Here is a 19,922-nt window from a genome sequence, read left to right as displayed (position 1 = left end):
GACACATGGACAAGACCGGTGGAGTCTTTGGAAGTTGAAGCATTAAAAGATGATGAAGTTAAAGTGGATGAAGAATAAATAAGTGGTTTAGCTGAAGTACTTGGACCATGGGTGAATGACCCAACAGAATTCAATGAAACAGATTGCAGGCTAGTGGTGGAATTAGTTAACATATGTGTGGGTGGTTCAGGTAATGTAGTTAACACATGTGTAGGTGATGCAGAAGATGTAGTTAACAGATGTGTAGATGATAAAACTGATGTAATTAACTCATGTTTGGATGATGCAGATGATGTAGTTAATAGATGTGTGGGAGATGCAGATGATGTAGTTAATAAATGTGTGGGAGACGCAGATGATGTAGCTAACACATGTGTGGGTGATACAGAAGATGTAGTTAACAGATGTGTGGATAATGAAGATGATGCAGATAACAGATGGGTAGGTGATGCAAATGAAGTAGTTAACACATGTGATTGTGTACTAGATAAAGCAGATGTGGGCGAGGTATCTTTAGCTGTAGATGCTGAATTAGCTATTTGATTTTGTGCAGATGCAGAGGATGAATTGATAGATGTTTCAGTAGATGATGTATTAGCAGTTGAAAGTGTTGTAACGGAGCTTACTATAGATGTTGATGCAGAAAAAGTTCTTTGTGATAGTGAAGTTACTAGTGATAAAGTGGAAGTTGATAGGTCAGTAGATGATGCAGTTCTAGTTGAGGATAAAGTCTTTCTTTGACCTAGTGTAGTACTAAAGGTTGCAGCTGGTGTTGACCTTGAAGTTGTTTGACTTTCTGTGGTAACAGGAGATGAAGTGCTAGTTGATGCTTCAGTAGATGATGCACTGGTTGTTGGAAGTGTTCTTGGAGTGGTTACTGTAGATGTTGAGTCTGAAGTTGTTGTTTGACCTACTGTAGTTTCAACAGATGTAATACTAGTTGATACTTCACTAGATGATGCCGTGGTAGGTGATGATGTTGTTTCAGAGGTTGCAGCTGATGATGAGGGTGATGATGTTGTTTTAGAGGTTGCAGCTGATGATGAGGGTGATGATGTTGTTTCAGAGGTTGCAGCTGATGATGAGGGTGATGATGTTGTTTCAGATGGTGCAGATGATGATGAGGGTGATGATGTTGTTTCAGAGGTTGCAGCTGCTGTTAAGGGTGATGATGTTGTTTCAGAGGTTGCAGCTAATGATGAGGGTGATGATGTTGTTTCAGAGGTTGCAGTTGATGATGAGGGTGATGATGTTGTTTCAGAGGTTGCAGCTGCTGTTGAGGGTGATGATGTTGTTTCAGAGGTTACAGCTGCTGTTGAGGGTGATGATGTTGTTTCAGAGGTTGCAGCTGCTGTTGAGGGTGATGATGTTGTTTCAGAGGTTGCAGCTGCTGTTGAGGGTGATGATGTTGTTTCAGAGGTTGCAGCTGCTGTTGAGGGTGATGATGTTGTTTCAGAGGTTGAAGCTGCTGTTGAGGGTGATGATGTTGTTTCAGAGGTTGCAGCTGCTGTTGAGGGTGATGATGTTGTTTCAGAGGTTGCAGCTGCTGTTGAGGGTGATGATGTTGTTTCAGAGGTTGCAGCTGCTGTTGAGGGTGATGATGTTGTCTCAGAGGTTGAAGCTGCTGTTGAGGGTGATGATGTTTCAGAGGTTGCAGCTGCTGTTGAGGGTGATGATGTTGTCTCAGAGGTTGAAGCTGCTGTTGAGGGTGATGATGTTGTTTCAGAGGTTGCAGCTGCTGTTGAGGGTGATAGTGTTGTCTCTGAGGTTGAAGCTGCTGTTGAGGGTGATGATGTTGTTTCAGAGGTTGCAGCTGCTGTTGAAGATGATGATGTTGTCTCAGAGGTTGAAGCTGTTGTTAAGGGTGATGATGTTGTCTCTGAGGTTGCAGCTGCTGTTGAGGGTGATGGTGTTGTCTCTGAGGTTGAAGCTGCTGTTGAGGGTGATGATGTTGTTTCAGAGGTTGCAGCTACTGTTGAGGGTGATGATGTTGTCTCAGAGGTTGATCCTGCTGTTGAGGGTGATGATGTTGTTTCAGATGTTGCAGCTGCTGTTGAGGGTGATGATGTTGTCTCAGAGGTTGAAGTTGTTGTTAAGGGTGATGATGTTGTTTCAGAGGTTGCAGCTGCTGTTGAGGGTGATGGTGTTGTCTCAGAGGTTGATCCTGCTGTTAAGGGTGATGATGTTGTTTCAGAGGTTGCAGCTACTGTTGAGGGTGATGATGTTGTCTCAGAGGTTGATCCTGCTGTTGAGGGTGATGATGTTGTTTCAGATGTTGCAGCTGCTGTTGAGAGTGATGATGTTGTTTCAGAGGTTGCAGCTGCTGTTGAGGGTGATGCTGTTGTCTCAGAGGTTGAAGCTGCTGTTGAGGGTGATGATGTTGTTTCAGAGGATGCAGCTGCTGTTGAGGTTGAAGTTGTTGTTTCAGAGGTTGCAGCTGCTGTTGAGGGTGATGATGTTGTCTCTGAGGTTGAAGCTGCTGTTGAGGGTGATGATGTTGTTTCAGAGGTTGCAGCTGCTGTTGAGGGTGATGGTGTTGTCTCTGAGGTTGAAGCTGCTGTTGAGGGTGATGATGTTGTTTCAGAGGTTGAAGCTGCTGTTGATGGTGATGATGTTGTTTCAGATGTTGCAGCTGCTGTTGAGGGTGATGATGCTGTCTCAGAGGTTGAAGCTGCTGTTGAGGGTGATGATGTTGTTTCAGAGGTTACAGCTGCTGTTGAGAGTGACGCTGTTGTCTCAGAGGTTGACGCTGCTGTTGAGGGTGATGATGTTGTTTCAGAGGTTGCAGCTGCTGTTGAGGGTGATGATGTTGTCTCTGAGGTTGAAGCGGCTGTTGAGGGTGACGCTGTTGTCTCAGAGGTTGAAGCTGCTGTTGAGGGTGATGATGTTATTTCAGAGGTTGCAGCTGCTGTTGAGGGTGATGATGTTGTCTGAGAGGTTGAAGCTGCTGTTGAGGGTGACGCTGTTGTCTCAGAGGTTGAAGCTGCTGTTGAGGGTGATGATGTTGTTTCAGAGGTTGCAGCTGCTGTTGATGGTGATGATGTTGTCTCAGAGGTTGAAGCTGCTGTTGAGGGTGATGATGTTGTTTCAGAGGTTGCAACTGCCGTTGAGGGTGATGATGTTGTTTCAGATGTTGCAACTGCTGTTGAGTGTGATGATGTTGTCTCAGAGGTTGAAGCTGCTGTTGAGGGTGATGATGTTGTTTCAGAGGTTGCAGCTGCTGTTGAGGGTGATGATGTTGTTTCAGAGGTTGAAGCTGCTGTTGAGGGTGATGATGTTGTTTCAGAGGTTGAAGCTGCTGTTGAGGGTGATGATGTTGTTTCAGAGGTTGCAGCTGCCGTTGAGGGTGATGGTGTTGTCTCTGAGGTTGAAGCTGCTGTTGAGGGTGATGATGTTGTTTCAGAGGTTGCAGCTGCTGTTGAGGGTGATGATGTTGTCTCAGAGGTTGAAGCTGCTGTTGAGGGTGATGATGTTGTTTCAGATGTTGCAGCTGCTGTTGAGGATGATGATGTTGTCTCAGAGGTTACAGCTGCTGTTGAGAGTGACGCTGTTGTCTCAGAGGTTGACGCTGCTGTTGAGGGTGATATTGTTGTTTCAGAGGTTGCAGCTGCTGTTGAGGGTGATGATGTTGTCTCAGATGTTGAAGCTGCTGTTGAGGGTGATGATGTTGTTTCAGAGGTTACAGCTGCTGTTGAGAGTGACGCTGCTGTCTCAGAGGTTGACGCTGCTGTTGAGGGTGATGATGTTGTTTCAGATGTTGCAGCTGCTGTTGAGGGTGATGATGTTGTCTCTGAGGTTGAAGCGGCTGTTGAGGGTGACGCTGTTGTCTCAGAGGTTGAAGCTGCTGTTGAGGGTGATGATGTTGTTTCAGAGGTTGCAGCTGCTGTTGAGGGTGATGATGTTGTCTGAGAGGTTGAAGCTGCTGTTGAGGGTGACACTGTTGTCTCAGAGGTTGAAGGTGCTGTTGAGGGTGATGATGTTGTTTCAGAGGTTGCAGCTGCTGTTGATGGTGATGATGTTGTCTCAGAGGTTGAAGCTGCTGTTGAGGGTGATGATGTTGTTTCAGAGGTTGCAGCTGCTGTTGAGGGTGATGATGTTGTCTCAGAGGTTGAAGCTGCTGTTGAGGGTGATGATGTTGTTTCAGAGGTTGAAGCTGCTGTTGAGGGTGATGTTGTCTCAGAGGTTGAAGCTGCTGTTGAGGGTGATGATGTTATTTCAGAGGTTGCAGCTGCTGTTGATGGTGATGATGTTGTCTCAGAGGTTGAAGCTGCTGTTGAGGGTGATGATGTTGTTTCAGAGGTTGAAGCTGCTGTTGAGGGTGATGATGTTGTCTCAGAGGTTGAAGCTGCTGTTGTGGGTGATGATGTTGTTTCAGAGGTTGCAGCTGCTGTTGAGGGTGATGATGTTGTCTCAGAGGTTGAAGCTGCTGTTGAGGGTGATGATGTTGTTTCAGAGGTTGTGCAGCTGCTGTTGAGGGTGATGATGTTGTTTCTGAGGTTGAAGCTGCTGTTGTGGGTGATGATGTTGTTTCAGAGGTTGCAGCTGCTGTTGAGGGTGATGATGTTGTCTCAGAGGTTGAAGCTGCTGTTGAGGGTGATGATGTTGTTTCAGAGGTTGCAGCTGTCGTTGAGGGTGATGATGTTGTCTCTGAGGTTGAAGCTGCTGTTGAGGGTGATGATGTTGTTTCAGAGGTTGCAGCTGCTGTTGAGGGTGATGATGTTGTCTCAGAGGTTGAAGCTGCTGTTGAGGGTGATGATGTTGTCTCAGAGGTTGCAGCTGCTGTTGAGGGTGATGTTGTTGTCTCAGAGGTTGAAGCTGCTGTTGAGGGTGATGATGTTGTTTCAGAGGTTGCAGCTGCTGTTGAGGGTGATGATGTTGTCTCAGAGGTTGCAGCTGCTGTTGAGGGTGATGATGTTGTCTCAGAGGTTGAAGCTGCTGTTGAGGGTGATGATGTTGTTTCAGAGGTTGCAGCTGCTGTTGAGGTGATGATGTTGTCTCAGAGGTTGAAGCTGCTGTTGAGGGTGATGATGTTGTCTCAGAGGTTGAAGCTGCTGTTGAGGGTGATGATGTTGTTTCAGAGGTTGCAGCTGCTGTTGAGGGTGATGATGTTGTCTCAGAGGTTGAAGCTGCTGTTGAGGGTGATGATGTTGTTTCAGAGGTTACAGCTGCTGTTGAGAGTGACGCTGTTGTCTCAGAGGTTGACGCTGCTGTTGAGGGTGATGATGTTGTTTCAGAGGTTGCAGCTGCTGTTAAGGGTGATGATGTTGTCTCTGAGGTTGAAGCTGCTGTTGAGGGTGACGCTGTTGTCTCAGAGGTTGAAGCTGCTGTTGACGGTGATGATGTTGTTTCAGAGGTTGCAGCTGCTGTTGAGGGTGATGATGTTGTCTCAGAGGTTGAAGCTGCTGTTGAGGGTGACGCTGTTGTCTCAGAGGTTGAAGCTGCTGTTGAGGGTGATGATGTTGTTTCAGAGGTTGCAGCTGCTGTTGATGGTGATGATGTTGTCTCAGAGGTTGAAGCTGCTGTTGAGGGTGATGATGTTGTTTCAGAGGTTGCAGCTGCTGTTGAGGGTGATGATGTTGTTTCAGAGGTTGCAGCTGCTGTTGAGGGTGATGATGTTGTCTCAGAGGTTGAAGCTGCTGTTGAGGGTGATGATGTTGTTTCAGAGGTTGAAGCTGCTGTTGAGGGTGATGATGTTGTCAGAGGTTGAAGCTGCTGTTGAGGGTGATGATGTTGTTTCAGAGGTTGAAGCTGCTGTTGAGGGTGATGATGTTGTTTCAGAGGTTGAAGCTGCTGTTGAGGGTGATGATGTTGTTTCTGAGGTTGAGGGTGATGATGTTGTCTCAGAGGTTGCAGCTACTGTTGAGGGTGATGATGTTGTCTCAGAGGTTGATCCTGCTGTTGAGGGTGATGATGTTGTTTCAGAGGTTGCTGCTGCTGTTGAGGGTGATGATGTTGTCTCAGAGGTTGAAGCTGCTGTTGAGGGTGATGATGTTGTCTCAGAGGTTGAAGCTGCTGTTGAGGGTGATGATGTTGTTTCAGAGGTTGCAGCTGCTGTTGAGGGTGATGCTGTTGTCTCAGAGGTTGAAGCTGCTGTTGAGGGTGATGATGTTGTTTCAGAGGTTGAAGCTGCTGTTGAGGGTGATGTTGTTTCAGAGGTTACAGCTGCTGTTGAGGGTGTTGATGTTGTTTCAGAGGTTGAAGCTGCTGTTGAGGGTGATGATGTTGTTTCAGAGGTTACAGCTGCTGTTGAGGGTGATGATGTTGTTTCAGAGGTTGAAGCTGCTGTTGAGGGTGATGATGTTGTTCAGAGGTTGAAGCTGCTGTTGAGGGTGATGATGTTGTCTCAGAGGTTGAAGCTGCTGTTGAGGGTGATGATGTTGTTTCAGATGTTGCAGCTGCTGTTGAGTGTGACGCTGTTGTCTCAGAGGTTGACGCTGCTGTTGAGGGTGATGATGTTGTTTCAGAGGTTGCAGCTGCTGTTGGGGGTGACGCTGTTGTCTCAGAGGTTGCAGCTGCTGTTGAGGGTGATGATGTTGTTTCAGAGGTTGCAACTGCTGTTGAGGGTGATGATGTTGTCTCTGAGGTTGAAGCGGCTGTTGAGGGTGACGCTGTTGTCTCAGAGGTTGAAGCTGCTGTTGAGGGTGATGATGTTGTCTCAGAGGTTGAAGCTGCTGTTGAGGGTGATGGTGTTGTTTCAGAGGTTGCAGCTGCTGTTGAGGGTGATGATGTTGTCTCAGAGGTTGAGGGTGATGATGTTGTTTCAGAGGTTGCAGCTGCTGTTGAGGGTGATGATGTTGTTTCAGAGGTTGACGCTGCTGTTTTGGGTGATGATGTTGTTTCAGAGGTTGCAGCTGCTGTTGAGGGTGATGATGTTGTCTGAGAGGTTGAAGCTGCTGTTGAGGGTGATGGTGTTGTTTCAGAGGTTGCAGCTGCTGTTGATGGTGATGATGTTGTCTCAGAGGTTGAGGGTGATGATGTTGTTTCAGAGGTTGCAGATACCGTTGAGGGTGATGACGTTGTCTCTGAGGTTGAAGCTGCTGTTGAGGGTGATGATGTTGTTTCAGAGGTTGCAGCTGCTGTTGAGGGTGATGGTGTTGTCTCTGAGGTTGAGGGTGATGATGTTGTTTCAGAGGTTGCAGCTACTGTTGAGGGTGATGATGTTGTTTCAGAGGTTGAAGCTGCTGTTGAGGGTGATGATGTTGTTTCAGAGGTTACAGCTGCTGTTGAGGGTGATGATGTTGTTTCAGAGGTTGTAGCTGCTGTTGATGCTGATGATGTTGTTTCAGAGGTTGCAGCTGCTGTTGAGGGTGATGATGTTGTCTCAGAGGTTGAAGCTGCTGTTGAGGGTGATGATGTTGTTTCAGAGGTTACAGCTGCTGTTGAGTGTGACGCTGTTGTCTCAGAGGTTGACGCTGCTGTTGAGGGTAATGATGTTGTTTCAGAGGTTGCAGCTGCTGTTGAGGGTGATGATGTTGTCTCTGAGGTTGAAGCGGCTGTTGAGGGTGACGCTGTTGTCTCAGAGGTTGAAGCTGCTGTTGAGGGTGTTGATGTTGTTTCAGAGGTTGAAGCTGCTGTTGAGGGTGATGATGTTGTTTCAGAGGTTACAGCTGCTGTTGAGGGTGATGATGTTGTTTCAGAGGTTGAAGCTGCTGTTGATGGTGATGATGTTGTTTCAGATGTTGCAGCTGCTGTTGAGGGTGATGATGTTGTCTCAGAGGTTGAAGCTGCTGTTGAGGGTGATGATGTTGTTTCAGATGTTACAGCTGCTGTTGAGTGTGACGCTGTTGTCTCAGATGTTGACGCTGCTGTTGAGGGTGATGATGTTGTTTCAGAGGTTGCAGCTGCTGTTGAGGGTGATGATGTTGTCTCTGAGGTTGAAGCGGCTGTTGGGGGTGACGCTGTTGTCTCAGAGGTTGAAGCTGCTGTTGAGGGTGATGATGTTGTTTCAGAGGTTGCAACTGCTGTTGAGGGTGATGGTGTTGTCTCTGAGGTTGAAGCGGCTGTTGAGGGTGACGCTGTTGTCTCAGAGGTTGAAGCTGCTGTTGAGGGTGATGATGTTGTCTCAGAGGTTGAAGCTGCTGTTGAGGGTGATGATGTTGTTTCAGAGGTTGCAGCTGCTGTTGATGGTGATGATGTTGTCTCAGAGGTTGAGGGTGATGATGTTGTTTCAGAGGTTGCAGCTGCTGTTGAGGGTGATGATGTTGTTTCAGAGGTTGACGCTGCTGTTGTGGGTGATGATGTTGTTTCAGAGGTTGCAGCTGCTGTTGAGGGTGATGATATTGTCTGAGAGGTTGAAGCTGCTGTTGAGGGTGATGATGTTGTTTCAGAGGTTGCAGATACCGTTGAGGGTGATGATGTTGTCTCTGAGGTTGAAGCTGCTGTTGAGGGTGATGATGTTGTTTCAGAGGTTGCAGCTGCTGTTGAGGGTGATGGTGTTGTCTCTGAGGTTGAGGGTGATGATGTTGTTTCAGAGGTTGCAGCTACTGTTGAGGGTGATGATGTTGTTTCAGAGGTTGAAGCTGCTGTTGAGGGTGATGATGTTGTTTCAGAGGTTACAGCTGCTGTTGATGCTGATGATGTTGTTTCAGAGGTTGCAGCTGCTGTTGATGCTGATGATGTTGTTTCAGAGGTTGAAGCTGCTGTTGAGGGTGATGATGTTGTTTCAGAGGTTACAGCTGCTGTTGAGGGTGACGCTGTTGTCTCAGAGGTTGACGCTGCTGTTGAGGGTGATGATGTTGTTTCAGAGGTTGCAGCTGCTGTTGAGGGTGATGATGTTGTCTCTGAGGTTGAAGCGGCTGTTGAGGGTGACGCTGTTGTCTCAGAGGTTGAAGCTGCTGTTGAGGGTGATGATGTTGTTTCAGAGGTTGCAACTGCTGTAGAGGGTGATGATGTTGTCTCTGAGGTTGAAGCGGCTGTTGAGGGTGACGTTGTTGTCTCAGAGGTTGAAGCTGCTGTTGAGGGTGATGATGTTGTTTCAGAGGTTGCAGCTGCTGTTGAGGGTGATGATGTTGTCTGAGAGGTTGAAGCTGCTGTTGAGGGAGACGCTGTTGTCTCAGAGGTTGAAGCTGCTGTTGAGGGTGATGATGTTGTTTCAGAGGTTGCAGCTGCTGTTGATGGTGATGATGTTGTCTCAGAGGTTGAAGCTGCTGTTGAGGGTGGTGATGTTGTTTCAGAGGTTGCAGCTGCTGTTGATGCTGATGATGTTGTTTCAGATGTTGCAGCTGCTGTTGAGGGTGATGATGTTGTCTCAGAGGTTGAAGCTGCTGTTGAGGGTGATGATGTTGTTTCAGAGGTTGCAGCTGCCGTTGAGGGTGATGATGTTGTCTCAGAGGTTGAAGCTGCTGTTGAGGGTGATGATGTTGTTTCAGAGGTTACAGCTGCTGTTGAGAGTGACGCTGTTGTCTCAGAGGTTGAAGCTGCTGTTGAGGGTGATGATGTTGTTTCAGAGGTTGCAGCTGCTGTTGATGGTGATGATGTTGTCTCAGAGGTTGAAGCTGCTGTGGAGGGTGATGATGTTGTTTCAGAGGTTGCAGCTGCTGTTGAGAGTGACGCTGTTGTCTCAGAGGTTGACGCTGCTGTTGAGGGTGATGATGTTGTTTCAGAGGTTGCATCTGCTGTTGAGGGTGATGATGTTGTCTCTGAGGTTGAAGCGGCTGTTGAGGGTGACGCTGTTGTCTCAGAGGTTGAAGCTGCTGTTGAGGGTGATGATGTTGTTTCAGAGGTTGCAGCTGCTGTTGAGGGTGATGATGTTGTCTCAGAGGTTGAAGCTGCTGTTGAGGGTGATGATGTTGTTTCAGAGGTTGCAGCTGCTGTTGAGGGTGATGATGTTGTCTCAGAGGTTGAAGCTGCTGTTGAGGGTGATGATGTTGTTTCAGAGGTTGCAGCTGCTGTTGAGGGTGATGCTGTTGTCTCTGAGGTTGAAGCGGCTGTTGAGGGTGACGCTGTTGTCTCAGAGCTTGAAGCTGTTGTTGAGGGTGATGATGTTGTTTCAGAGGTTGCAGCTGCTGTTGAGGGTGATGATGTTGTTTGAGAGGTTGAAGCTGCTGTTGAGGGTGACGATGTTGTCTCAGAGGTTGAAGCTGCTGTTGAGGGTGATGATGTTGTTTCAGAGGTTGCAGCTGCTGTTGATGGTGATGATGTTGTCTCAGAGGTTGAAGCTGCTGTTGAGGGTGATGATGTTGTTTCAGAGGTTGAAGCTGCTGTTGATGCTGATGATGTTGTTTCAGATGTTGCAGCTGCTGTTGAGGGTGATGATGTTGTCTCAGAGGTTGAAGCTGCTGTTGAGGGTGATGATGTTGTTTCAGAGGTTACAGCTGCTGTTGAGAGTGACGCTGTTGTCTCAGAGGTTGTCGCTGCTGTTGAGGGTGATGATGTTGTTTCAGAGATTGCAGCTGCTGTTGAGGGTGATGATGTTGTCTCTGAGGTTGAAGCGGCTGTTGAGGGTGACGCTGTTGTCTCAGAGGTTGAAGCTGCTGTTGAGGGTGATGATGTTGTTTCAGAGGTTGCAGCTGCTGTTGAGGGTGATGATGTTGTCTGAGAGGTTGAAGCTGCTGTTGATGGTGACGCTGTTGTCTCAGAGGTTGAAGCTGCTGTTGAGGGTGATGATGTTGTCTCAGAGGTTGCAGCTGCTGTTGAGGGTGATGATGTTGTTTCAGAGGTTGAAGCTGCTGTTGAGGGTGATATTGTTGTTTCAGAGGTTACAGCTGCTGTTGAGTGTAACGCTGTTGTCTCAGAAGTTGACGCTGCTGTTGAGGGTGATGATGTTGTTTCAGAGGTTGCAGCTGCTGTTGAGGGTGATGATGTTGTCTGTGAGGTTGAAGCGGCTGTTGAGGGTGACGCTGTTGTCTCAGAGGTTGAAGCTGCTGTTGAGGGTGATGATGTTGTTTCAGAGGTTGAAGCTGCTGTTGATGGTGATGATGTTGTTTCAGATGTTGCAGCTGCTGTTGAGGGTGATGATGTTGTCTCAGAGGTTGAAGCTGCTGTTGAGGGTGATGATGTTGTTTCAGAGGTTACAGCTGCTGTTGAGAGTGACGCTGTTGTCTCAGAAGTTGACGCTGCTGTTGAGGGTGATGATGTTGTTTCAGAGGTTGCAGCTGCTGTTGAGGGTGATGATGTTGTCTCAGAGGTTGAAGCGGCTGTTGAGGGTGACGCTGTTGTCTCAGAGGTTGAAGCTGCTGTTGAGGGTGATGATGTTGTTTCAGAGGTTGCAGCTGCTGTTGATGGTGATGATGTTGTCTCAGAGGTTGAAGCTGCTGTTGAAGGTGATGATGTTGTTTCAGAGGTTGAAGCTGCTGTTGAGGGTGATATTGTTGTTTCAGAGGTTGCAGCTGCTGTTGAGGGTGATGATGTTGTCTCTGAGGTTGAAGCGGCTGTTGAGGGTGACGCTGTTGTTTCAGAAGTTGAAGCTGCTGTTGAGGGTGATGATGTTGTTTCAGAGGTTGCAGCTGCTGTTGAGGGTGATGATGTTGTCTGAGAGGTTGAAGCTGCTGTTGAGGGTGACGCTGTTGTCTCAGAGGTTGAAGCTGCTGTTGAGGGTGATGATGTTGTTTCAGAGGTTGCAGCTGCTGTTGATGGTGATGATGTTGTCTCAGAGGTTGAAGCTGTTGTTGAGGGTGATGATGTTGTTTCAGAGATTGCAGCTGCCGTTGAGGGTGATGATGTTGTTTCAGATGTTGCAGCTGCTGTTGAGGGTGATGATGTTGTCTCAGAGTTTGAAGCTGCTGTTGAGGGTGATGATGTTGTTTCAGAGGTTGCAGCTGCTGTTGAGGGTGATGCTGTTGTCTCAGAGGTTGAAGCTGCTGTTGAGGGTGATGATGTTGTTTCAGAGGTTGCAGCTGCTTTTGAGGGTGATGATGTTGTCTCTGAGGTTGAAGCTGCTGTTGAGGGTGATGATGTTGTTTCAGAGGTTGAAGCTGCTGTTGAGGGTGATGATGTTGTTTCAGAGGTTGCAGCTGCCGTTGAGGGTGATGGTGTTGTCTCTGAGGTTGAAGCGGCTGTTGAGGGTGACGCTGTTGTCTCAGAGGTTGAAGCTGTTGTTGAGGGTGATGATGTTGTTTCAGAGGTTGCAGCTGCTGTTGAGGGTGATGATGTTGTCTGAGAGGTTGAAGCTGCTGTTGAGGGTGACGCTGTTGTCTCAGAGGATGAAGCTGCTGTTGAGGGTGATGATGTTGTTTCAGAGGTTGCAGCTACTGTTGAGGGTGATGATGTTGTCTCGGAGGTTGAAGCTGCTCTTGAGGGTGATGATGTTGTTTCAGAGGTTGAAGATGCTTTTGAGGGTGATGATGTTGTTTCAGAGGTTGCAGCTGCCGTTGAGGGTGATGGTGTTGTCTCTGAGGTTGAAGCGGCTGTTGAGGGTGACGCTGTTGTCTCAGAGGTTGAAGCTGTTGTTGAGGGTGATGATGTTGTTTCAGAGGTTGCAGCTGCTGTTGAGGGTGATGATGTTGTCTGAGAGGTTGAAGTTGCTGTTGAGGGTGACGCTGTTGTCTCAGAGGTTGAAGCTGCTGTTGAGGGTGATGATGTTGTTTCAGAGGTTGCAGCTGCTGTTGATGGTGATGATGTTGTTTCAGAGGTTGAAGCTGCTGTTGAGGGTGATGATGTTGTTTCAGAGGTTGAAGCTGCTGTTGAGGGTGATATTGTTGTTTCAGAGGTTGCAGCTGGTGTTGAGGGTGATGATGTTGTCTCTGAGGTTGAAGCTGCTGTTGAGGGTGATGATGTTGTTTCAGAGGTTGCAGCTGCTGTTGAGGGTGATGATGTTTTTTCAGAGGTTGAAGCTGCTGTTGATGGTGATGATGTTGTTTCAGTTGTTGCAGCTGCTGTTGAGGGTGATGATGTTGTCTCAGAGGTTGAAGCTGCTGTTGAGGGTGATGATGTTGTTTCAGAGGTTGCAGCTGCTGTTGATGGTGATGATGTTGTCTCAGATGTTGCAGCTGCTGTTGAGGGTGATGATGTTGTCTCAGAGGTTGAAGCTGCTGTTGAGGGTGATATTGTTGTTTCAGAGGTTGCAGCTGCTGTTGACGGTGATGATGTTGTCTCAGAGGTTGAAGCTGCTGTTGAGGGTGATGATGTTTTTTCAGAGGTTGAAGCTGCTGTTGATGGTGATGATGTTGTTTCAGATGTTGCAGCTGCTGTTGAGGGTGACGCTGTTGTCTCAGAGGTTGACGCTGCTGTTGAGGGTGATGATGTTGTTTCAGAGGTTGCAGCTGCTGTTGAGGGTGATGATGTTGTCTCTGAGGTTGAAGCGGCTGTTGAGGGTGACGCTGTTGTCTCAGAGTTTGAAGCTGCTGTTGAGGGTGATGATGTTGTTTCAGAGTTTGCAGCTGCTGTTGAGGGTGATGATGTTGTCTGAGAGGTTGAAGCTGCTGTTGAGGGTGACGCTGTTGTCTCAGAGGTTGAAGCTGCTGTTGAGGGTGATGATGTTGTTTCAGAGGTTGCAGCTGCTGTTGAGGGTGACGCTGTTGTCTCAGAAATTGAAGCTGCTGTTGAGGGTGATGATGTTGTCTCAGAGGTTGAAGCTGTTGTTGAGGGTGATGATGTTGTTTCAGAGGTTGCAGCTGCCGTTGAGGGTGATGATGTTGTTTCAGAGGTTGACGCTGCTGTTGTGGGTGATGATGTTGTTTCAGAGGTTGCAGGTGCTGTTGTGGGTGATGATGTTGTCTGAGAGGTTGAAGCTGCTGTTGAGGTTGATGATGTTGTTTCAGAGGTTGCAGCTGTCGTTGAGGGTGATGATGTTGTTTCAGAGGTTGCAGCTGCTGTTGTGGGTGATGGTGTTGTCTCTGAGGTTGAGGGTGATGATGTTGTTTCAGAGGTTGCAGCTACTGTTGAGGGTGATGATGTTGTCTCAGAGGTTGATCCTGCTGTTGACGGTGATGATGTTGTTTCAGATGTTGCAGCTGCTGTTGAGGGTGATGATGTTGTCTCAGAAGTTGAAGCTGCTGTTGAGGGTGATGATGTTGTCTCAGAGGTTGAAGCTGCTGTTGAGGGTGATGATGTTGTCTCAGAGGTTGAAGCGGCTGTTGAGGGTGACGCTGTTGTCTCAGAGGTTGAAGCTGCTGTTGAGGGTGATGATGTTGTTTCAGAGGTTGCAGCTGCTGTTGATGGTGATGATGTTGTCTCAGAGGTTGAAGCTGCTGTTGAAGGTGATGATGTTGTTTCAGAGGTTGAATCTGCTGTTGAGGGTGATATTGTTGTTTCAGAGGTTGCAGCTGCTGTTGAGGGTGATGATGTTGTCTCAGAGGTTGAAGCGGCTGTTGAGGGTGACGCTGTTGTTTCAGAAGTTGAAGCTGCTGTTGAGGGTGACGCTGTTGTCTCAGAGGTTGAAGCTGCTGTTGAGGGTAATGATGTTGTTTCAGAGGTTGCAGCTGCCGTTGAGGGTGATGATGTTGTTTCAGAGGTTGACGCTGCTGTTGTGGGTGATGATGTTGTTTCAGAGGTTGCAGCTGCTGTTGAGGGTGATGATGTTGTCTGAGAGGTTGAAGCTGCTGTTGAGGGTGATGATGTTGTTTCAGAGGTTGCAGCTGCTGTTGAGGTTGAAGTTGTTGTTTCAGAGGTTGCAGCTGCTGTTGAGGGTGATGATGTTGTCTCTGAGGTTGAAGCTGCTGTTGAGGGTAATGATGTTGTTTCAGAGGTTGCAGCTACTGTTGAGTGTGATGATGTTGTCTCAGAGGTTGAAGCTGCTGTTGAGGGTGATGATGTTGTTTCAGAGGTTGAAGCTGCTGTTGAGGGTGATGATGTTGTTTCAGAGGTTGCAGCTGCCGTTGAGGGTGATGGTGTTGTCTCTGAGGTTGAAGCTGCTGTTGAAGGTGATGATGTTGTTTCAGAGGTTGAAGCTGCTGTTGAGGGTGACGCTGTTGTCTCAGAGGTTGAAGCTGCTGTTGAGGGTGATGATGTTGTTTCAGAGGTTGCAGCTGCCGTTGAGGGTGATGATGTTGTTTCAGAGGTTGAAGCTGCTGTTGAGGGTGATGATGTTGTTTCAGAAGTTGCAGCTGCTGTTGAGGGTGATGATGTTGTCTGAGAGGTTGAAGCTGCTGTTGAGGGAGATGATGTTGTTTCAGAGGTTGCATCTGCCGTTGATGGTGATGGTGTTGTCTCTGAGGTTGAAGCTGCTGTTGAGGGTGATGATTCTGTTTCAGAGGTTGCAGCTGCTGTTGAGGGTGATGATGTTGTCTCAGAGGTTGCAGCTGCTGTTGAGGGTGATGATGTTGTTTCAGAGGTTGCAGCTGCCGTTGAGGGTGATGGTGTTGTCTCTGAGGTTGAAGCGGCTGTTGAGGGTGACGCTGTTGTCTCAGAGGTTGAAGCTGTTGTTGAGGGTGATGATGTTGTTTCAGAGGTTGCAGCTGCTGTTGAGGGTGATGATGTTGTCTGAGAGGTTGAAGCTGCTGTTGAGGGTGACGCTGTTGTCTCAGAGGATGAAGCTGCTGTTGAGGGTGATGATGTTGTTTCAGAGGTTGCAGCTACTGTTGAGGGTGATGATGTTGTCTCGGAGGTTGAAGCTGCTCTTGAGGGTGATGATGTTGTTTCAGAGGTTGAAGATGCTTTTGAGGGTGATGATGTTGTTTCAGAGGTTGCAGCTGCCGTTGAGGGTGATGGTGTTGTCTCTGAGGTTGAAGCGGCTGTTGAGGGTGACGCTGTTGTCTCAGAGGTTGAAGCTGTTGTTGAGGGTGATGATGTTGTTTCAGAGGTTGCAGCTGCTGTTGAGGGTGATGATGTTGTCTGAGAGGTTGAAGTTGCTGTTGAGGGTGACGCTGTTGTCTCAGAGGTTGAAGCTGCTGTTGAGGGTGATGATGTTGTTTCAGAGGTTGCAGCTGCTGTTGATGGTGATGATGTTGTTTCAGAGGTTGAAGCTGCTGTTGAGGGTGATGATGTTGTTTCAGAGGTTGAAGCTGCTGTTGAGGGTGATATTGTTGTTTCAGAGGTTGCAGCTGGTGTTGAGGGTGATGATGTTGTCTCTGAGGTTGAAGCTGCTGTTGAGGGTGATGATGTTGTTTCAGAGGTTGCAGCTGCTGTTGAGGGTGATGATGTTTTTTCAGAGGTTGAAGCTGCTGTTGATGGTGATGATGTTGTTTCAGTTGTTGCAGCTGCTGTTGAGGGTGATGATGTTGTCTCAGAGGTTGAAGCTGCTGTTGAGGGTGATGATGTTGTTTCAGAGGTTGCAGCTGCTGTTGATGGTGATGATGTTGTCTCAGATGTTGCAGCTGCTGTTGAGGGTGATGATGTTGTCTCAGAGGTTGAAGCTGCTGTTGAGGGTGATATTGTTGTTTCAGAGGTTGCAGCTGCTGTTGACGGTGATGATGTTGTCTCAGAGGTTGAAGCTGCTGTTGAGGGTGATGATGTTTTTTCAGAGGTTGAAGCTGCTGTTGATGGTGATGATGTTGTTTCAGATGTTGCAGCTGCTGTTGAGGGTGACGCTGTTGTCTCAGAGGTTGACGCTGCTGTTGAGGGTGATGATGTTGTTTCAGAGGTTGCAGCTGCTGTTGAGGGTGATGATGTTGTCTCTGAGGTTGAAGCGGCTGTTGAGGGTGACGCTGTTGTCTCAGAGTTTGAAGCTGCTGTTGAGGGTGATGATGTTGTTTCAGAGTTTGCAGCTGCTGTTGAGGGTGATGATGTTGTCTGAGAGGTTGAAGCTGCTGTTGAGGGTGACGCTGTTGTCTCAGAGGTTGAAGCTGCTGTTGAGGGTGATGATGTTGTTTCAGAGGTTGCAGCTGCTGTTGAGGGTGACGCTGTTGTCTCAGAAATTGAAGCTGCTGTTGAGGGTGATGATGTTGTCTCAGAGGTTGAAGCTGTTGTTGAGGGTGATGATGTTGTTTCAGAGGTTGCAGCTGCCGTTGAGGGTGATGATGTTGTTTCAGAGGTTGACGCTGCTGTTGTGGGTGATGATGTTGTTTCAGAGGTTGCAGGTGCTGTTGTGGGTGATGATGTTGTCTGAGAGGTTGAAGCTGCTGTTGAGGTTGATGATGTTGTTTCAGAGGTTGCAGCTGTCGTTGAGGGTGATGATGTTGTTTCAGAGGTTGCAGCTGCTGTTGTGGGTGATGGTGTTGTCTCTGAGGTTGAGGGTGATGATGTTGTTTCAGAGGTTGCAGCTACTGTTGAGGGTGATGATGTTGTCTCAGAGGTTGATCCTGCTGTTGACGGTGATGATGTTGTTTCAGATGTTGCAGCTGCTGTTGAGGGTGATGATGTTGTCTCAGAAGTTGAAGCTGCTGTTGAGGGTGATGATGTTGTCTCAGAGGTTGAAGCTGCTGTTGAGGGTGATGATGTTGTCTCAGAGGTTGAAGCGGCTGTTGAGGGTGACGCTGTTGTCTCAGAGGTTGAAGCTGCTGTTGAGGGTGATGATGTTGTTTCAGAGGTTGCAGCTGCTGTTGATGGTGATGATGTTGTCTCAGAGGTTGAAGCTGCTGTTGAAGGTGATGATGTTGTTTCAGAGGTTGAATCTGCTGTTGAGGGTGATATTGTTGTTTCAGAGGTTGCAGCTGCTGTTGAGGGTGATGATGTTGTCTCAGAGGTTGAAGCGGCTGTTGAGGGTGACGCTGTTGTTTCAGAAGTTGAAGCTGCTGTTGAGGGTGACGCTGTTGTCTCAGAGGTTGAAGCTGCTGTTGAGGGTAATGATGTTGTTTCAGAGGTTGCAGCTGCCGTTGAGGGTGATGATGTTGTTTCAGAGGTTGACGCTGCTGTTGTGGGTGATGATGTTGTTTCAGAGGTTGCAGCTGCTGTTGAGGGTGATGATGTTGTCTGAGAGGTTGAAGCTGCTGTTGAGGGTGATGATGTTGTTTCAGAGGTTGCAGCTGCTGTTGAGGTTGAAGTTGTTGTTTCAGAGGTTGCAGCTGCTGTTGAGGGTGATGATGTTGTCTCTGAGGTTGAAGCTGCTGTTGAGGGTAATGATGTTGTTTCAGAGGTTGCAGCTGCTGTTGAGTGTGATGATGTTGTCTCAGAGGTTGAAGCTGCTGTTGAGGGTGATGATGTTGTTTCAGAGGTTGAAGCTGCTGTTGAGGGAGATGATGTTGTTTCAGAGGTTGCATCTGCCGTTGATGGTGATGGTGTTGTCTCTGAGGTTGAAGCTGCTGTTGAGGGTGATGATTCTGTTTCAGAGGTTGCAGCTGCTGTTGAGGGTGATGATGTTGTCTCAGAGGTTGCAGCTGCTGTTGAGGGTGATGATGTTGTCTCAGAGGTTGAAGCTGCTGTTGAGGGTGATGATGTTGTCTCAGAGTTTGAAGCTGCTGTTGAGGGTGATGGTGTTGTTTCAGAGGTTGCAGCTACTGTTGAGGGTGATGATGTTGTCTTAGAGGTTGAACCTGCTGTTGAGGGTGATGATGAAGGCAATGCCAAGGATGTTGATGTTGTGGTTAACCCTGAAAAAAATGAGGTAAGAAAAGACACATTAGTACAGGTTTAGTACAGGTATATAATGCTTTTGTATTTAAAGGTGATGTTGTTGAACTTTCATTTATTATGTTTGAGATGATCTTTTTAAGTGGAATGGTTGTTTAAACTCCAATAGAATATTCTGTTGTCATTGAAGGAGTTTTTAGAGAGTTTTCTGAAAATGTTGAGGGTAAAGTGGTTCTTTGGGATTGTGTACTTACCAAGGATGCACTGCTAGTATTTATGTCACGTGATGTTGATTTAGTAGTTAAATGTGTTCTTGGGTAGTTTCTTTTCGATGTTGTTGCTGTAGAATTTATCTGGGATTGTTTACTGACTGGGAATAAATTGCTAGTTGAAGGCTGAGTAGATAATGTAGCCGTAGGTGTAGATGATGTTGTTGAACTTTTCATAGAAGTTGATGTAGACATAGCATTGTGATATGAGTTGTTATTTGAAACTGTCATAAATGTCTCTGTACTTGTTGAATGTGTTGATGAAGAGGTTACTAGTGGTAAATAGACTGAAGTGGTTGTTTGACCAATTAAAGTTACAGAGAATGAAGATATAGTTAATGTTTCAGATGATGATGCAGTAGTGTTTGTAGGTGATGTTAGAGAGGTTACTGCAGATGTTGATGCTGAAGAAGTACTTTGGGATTTAATAGTTACTGGCGATGAAGTAGTAGCTGCTGGTTCATTTGATGTTGCAATAATAGTTGTAGGTAATGTTGAGGAAGTTTCCAAGTATTATGTAGCAGAAGTGGTACTCTGAGATGAGGTGATAGTTGAAAGTGTAGTTGATAACTCTACTTTACTTGAAACTGTTCTTGCGGAGGTTTGTGTAGATATTGATGGCAATACGGTTGATTGATTTTCTATAGTTATAGGGGACTTTGTTTGGGATTGTGTAATTAGTGGTGTGGAAGTGATAGTTGATGTTAATTTGATGATGCAGTAATACTTGTATGCAATATTGTGGAATTTTCCATAGATGTGCTCTGAAATGAGGTAGACATTGAAACTACACTAGATGATTCTACACTAATTGAAGTAGTTTTTGGGGGTGTTACTGTAGTTGAGTAGGCTAAAGAAGTTTTTTGGGATTGTTTAGTTACATGGAAAGAATTGCTAGTTGATGCTTTAGTAGATGATACAGTCATAGGTGTAGGTGTCTTTAGGAATGTTTCTGTAGATTTGTATTCTAAAAATGTTGTTTGGGTTTGTGTACTTATTGGTGATAAATTGGAAGTTGATACAAGGGTTGCTGAAGGCCTTATTAGAAATGTTTCTGTGAGTGTGCAGACTGAAGACATTGTTTGGGATTTTGTAGCTCCTGGTGATGAAGTGGTAGCTAAAGATTCAGTGGATGATGGCATTGTAGTTGTACGCAATACTGTAAATGTTTCCAAAGTTCTTGAAGCAGAAGTGGTGTTCTGAAATGAACTTGTAAATGAAACTACAGAAGAAAATTGTGAAGTAGTTGGAGGTTTTTCAGAGGTCTCTATTGATGTTGAGGCTAAAGTTGTTCTCTTACCTGGTGTTACAGGTGATGAAGTACTAGGTGAC

General features: G+C 47.0%; 2 protein-coding genes across 2 annotated transcripts in view; one reads left to right on the top strand and one right to left on the bottom strand.

The window, feature by feature from the left end:
- Nucleotides 1-1,014, bottom strand: part of LOC114662785 (mucin-16-like) — a 41,819-nt gene extending 40,805 nt beyond the window's left edge. The window contains exon 1 of the mRNA XM_051935242.1: nucleotides 915-1,014. The gene's annotated coding sequence lies outside the window, so the exon portion shown is untranslated. The remainder of the gene's footprint in view (nucleotides 1-914) is intronic.
- A 79-nt stretch (nucleotides 1,015-1,093) lies between these two features.
- LOC127529978 (uncharacterized) lies at nucleotides 1,094-19,793 on the top strand. Its single transcript, XM_051935418.1, has 12 exons — nucleotides 1,094-1,146; nucleotides 1,381-4,068; nucleotides 7,640-7,873; nucleotides 7,991-8,251; nucleotides 8,981-9,136; nucleotides 12,569-13,036; nucleotides 13,232-13,582; nucleotides 14,078-14,116; nucleotides 14,663-15,208; nucleotides 15,872-15,910; nucleotides 16,457-17,282; nucleotides 19,659-19,793. The coding sequence occupies exons 1-12, from the start codon at nucleotides 1,094-1,096 to the stop codon at nucleotides 19,791-19,793; spliced, it is 5,796 nt and encodes a 1,931-aa protein (XP_051791378.1).
- Nucleotides 19,794-19,922: the final 129 nt, after the last annotated feature.

The sequence above is a fragment of the Erpetoichthys calabaricus genome, chromosome 12, assembly GCF_900747795.2.
Source record: "Erpetoichthys calabaricus chromosome 12, fErpCal1.3, whole genome shotgun sequence".
In the NCBI taxonomy this organism is placed as follows: domain Eukaryota; kingdom Metazoa; phylum Chordata; class Cladistia; order Polypteriformes; family Polypteridae; genus Erpetoichthys; species Erpetoichthys calabaricus.
Note: the sequence above shows the minus strand (reverse complement) of the source record. Positions and strands in the feature narration are given on the sequence as shown.

Bases quoted from the DNA above. Each gene is read 5' to 3' on its own strand.
- LOC127529978 (XM_051935418.1), top strand. From the start codon at position 1,094: ATGTTGTTTCAGATGGTGCAGATGATGATGAGGGTGATGATGTTGTTT. The intron at 4,069-7,639 runs GTTGCAGCTGCT...GTTGTTTCAGAG, and splicing joins GTGATGATGTTGTTTCAGAG to GTTGAAGCTGCTGTTGATGG. The intron at 13,037-13,231 runs GTTGAAGCTGCT...GTTGTCTCTGAG, and splicing joins GTGATGATGTTGTCTCAGAG to GTTGAAGCGGCTGTTGAGGG.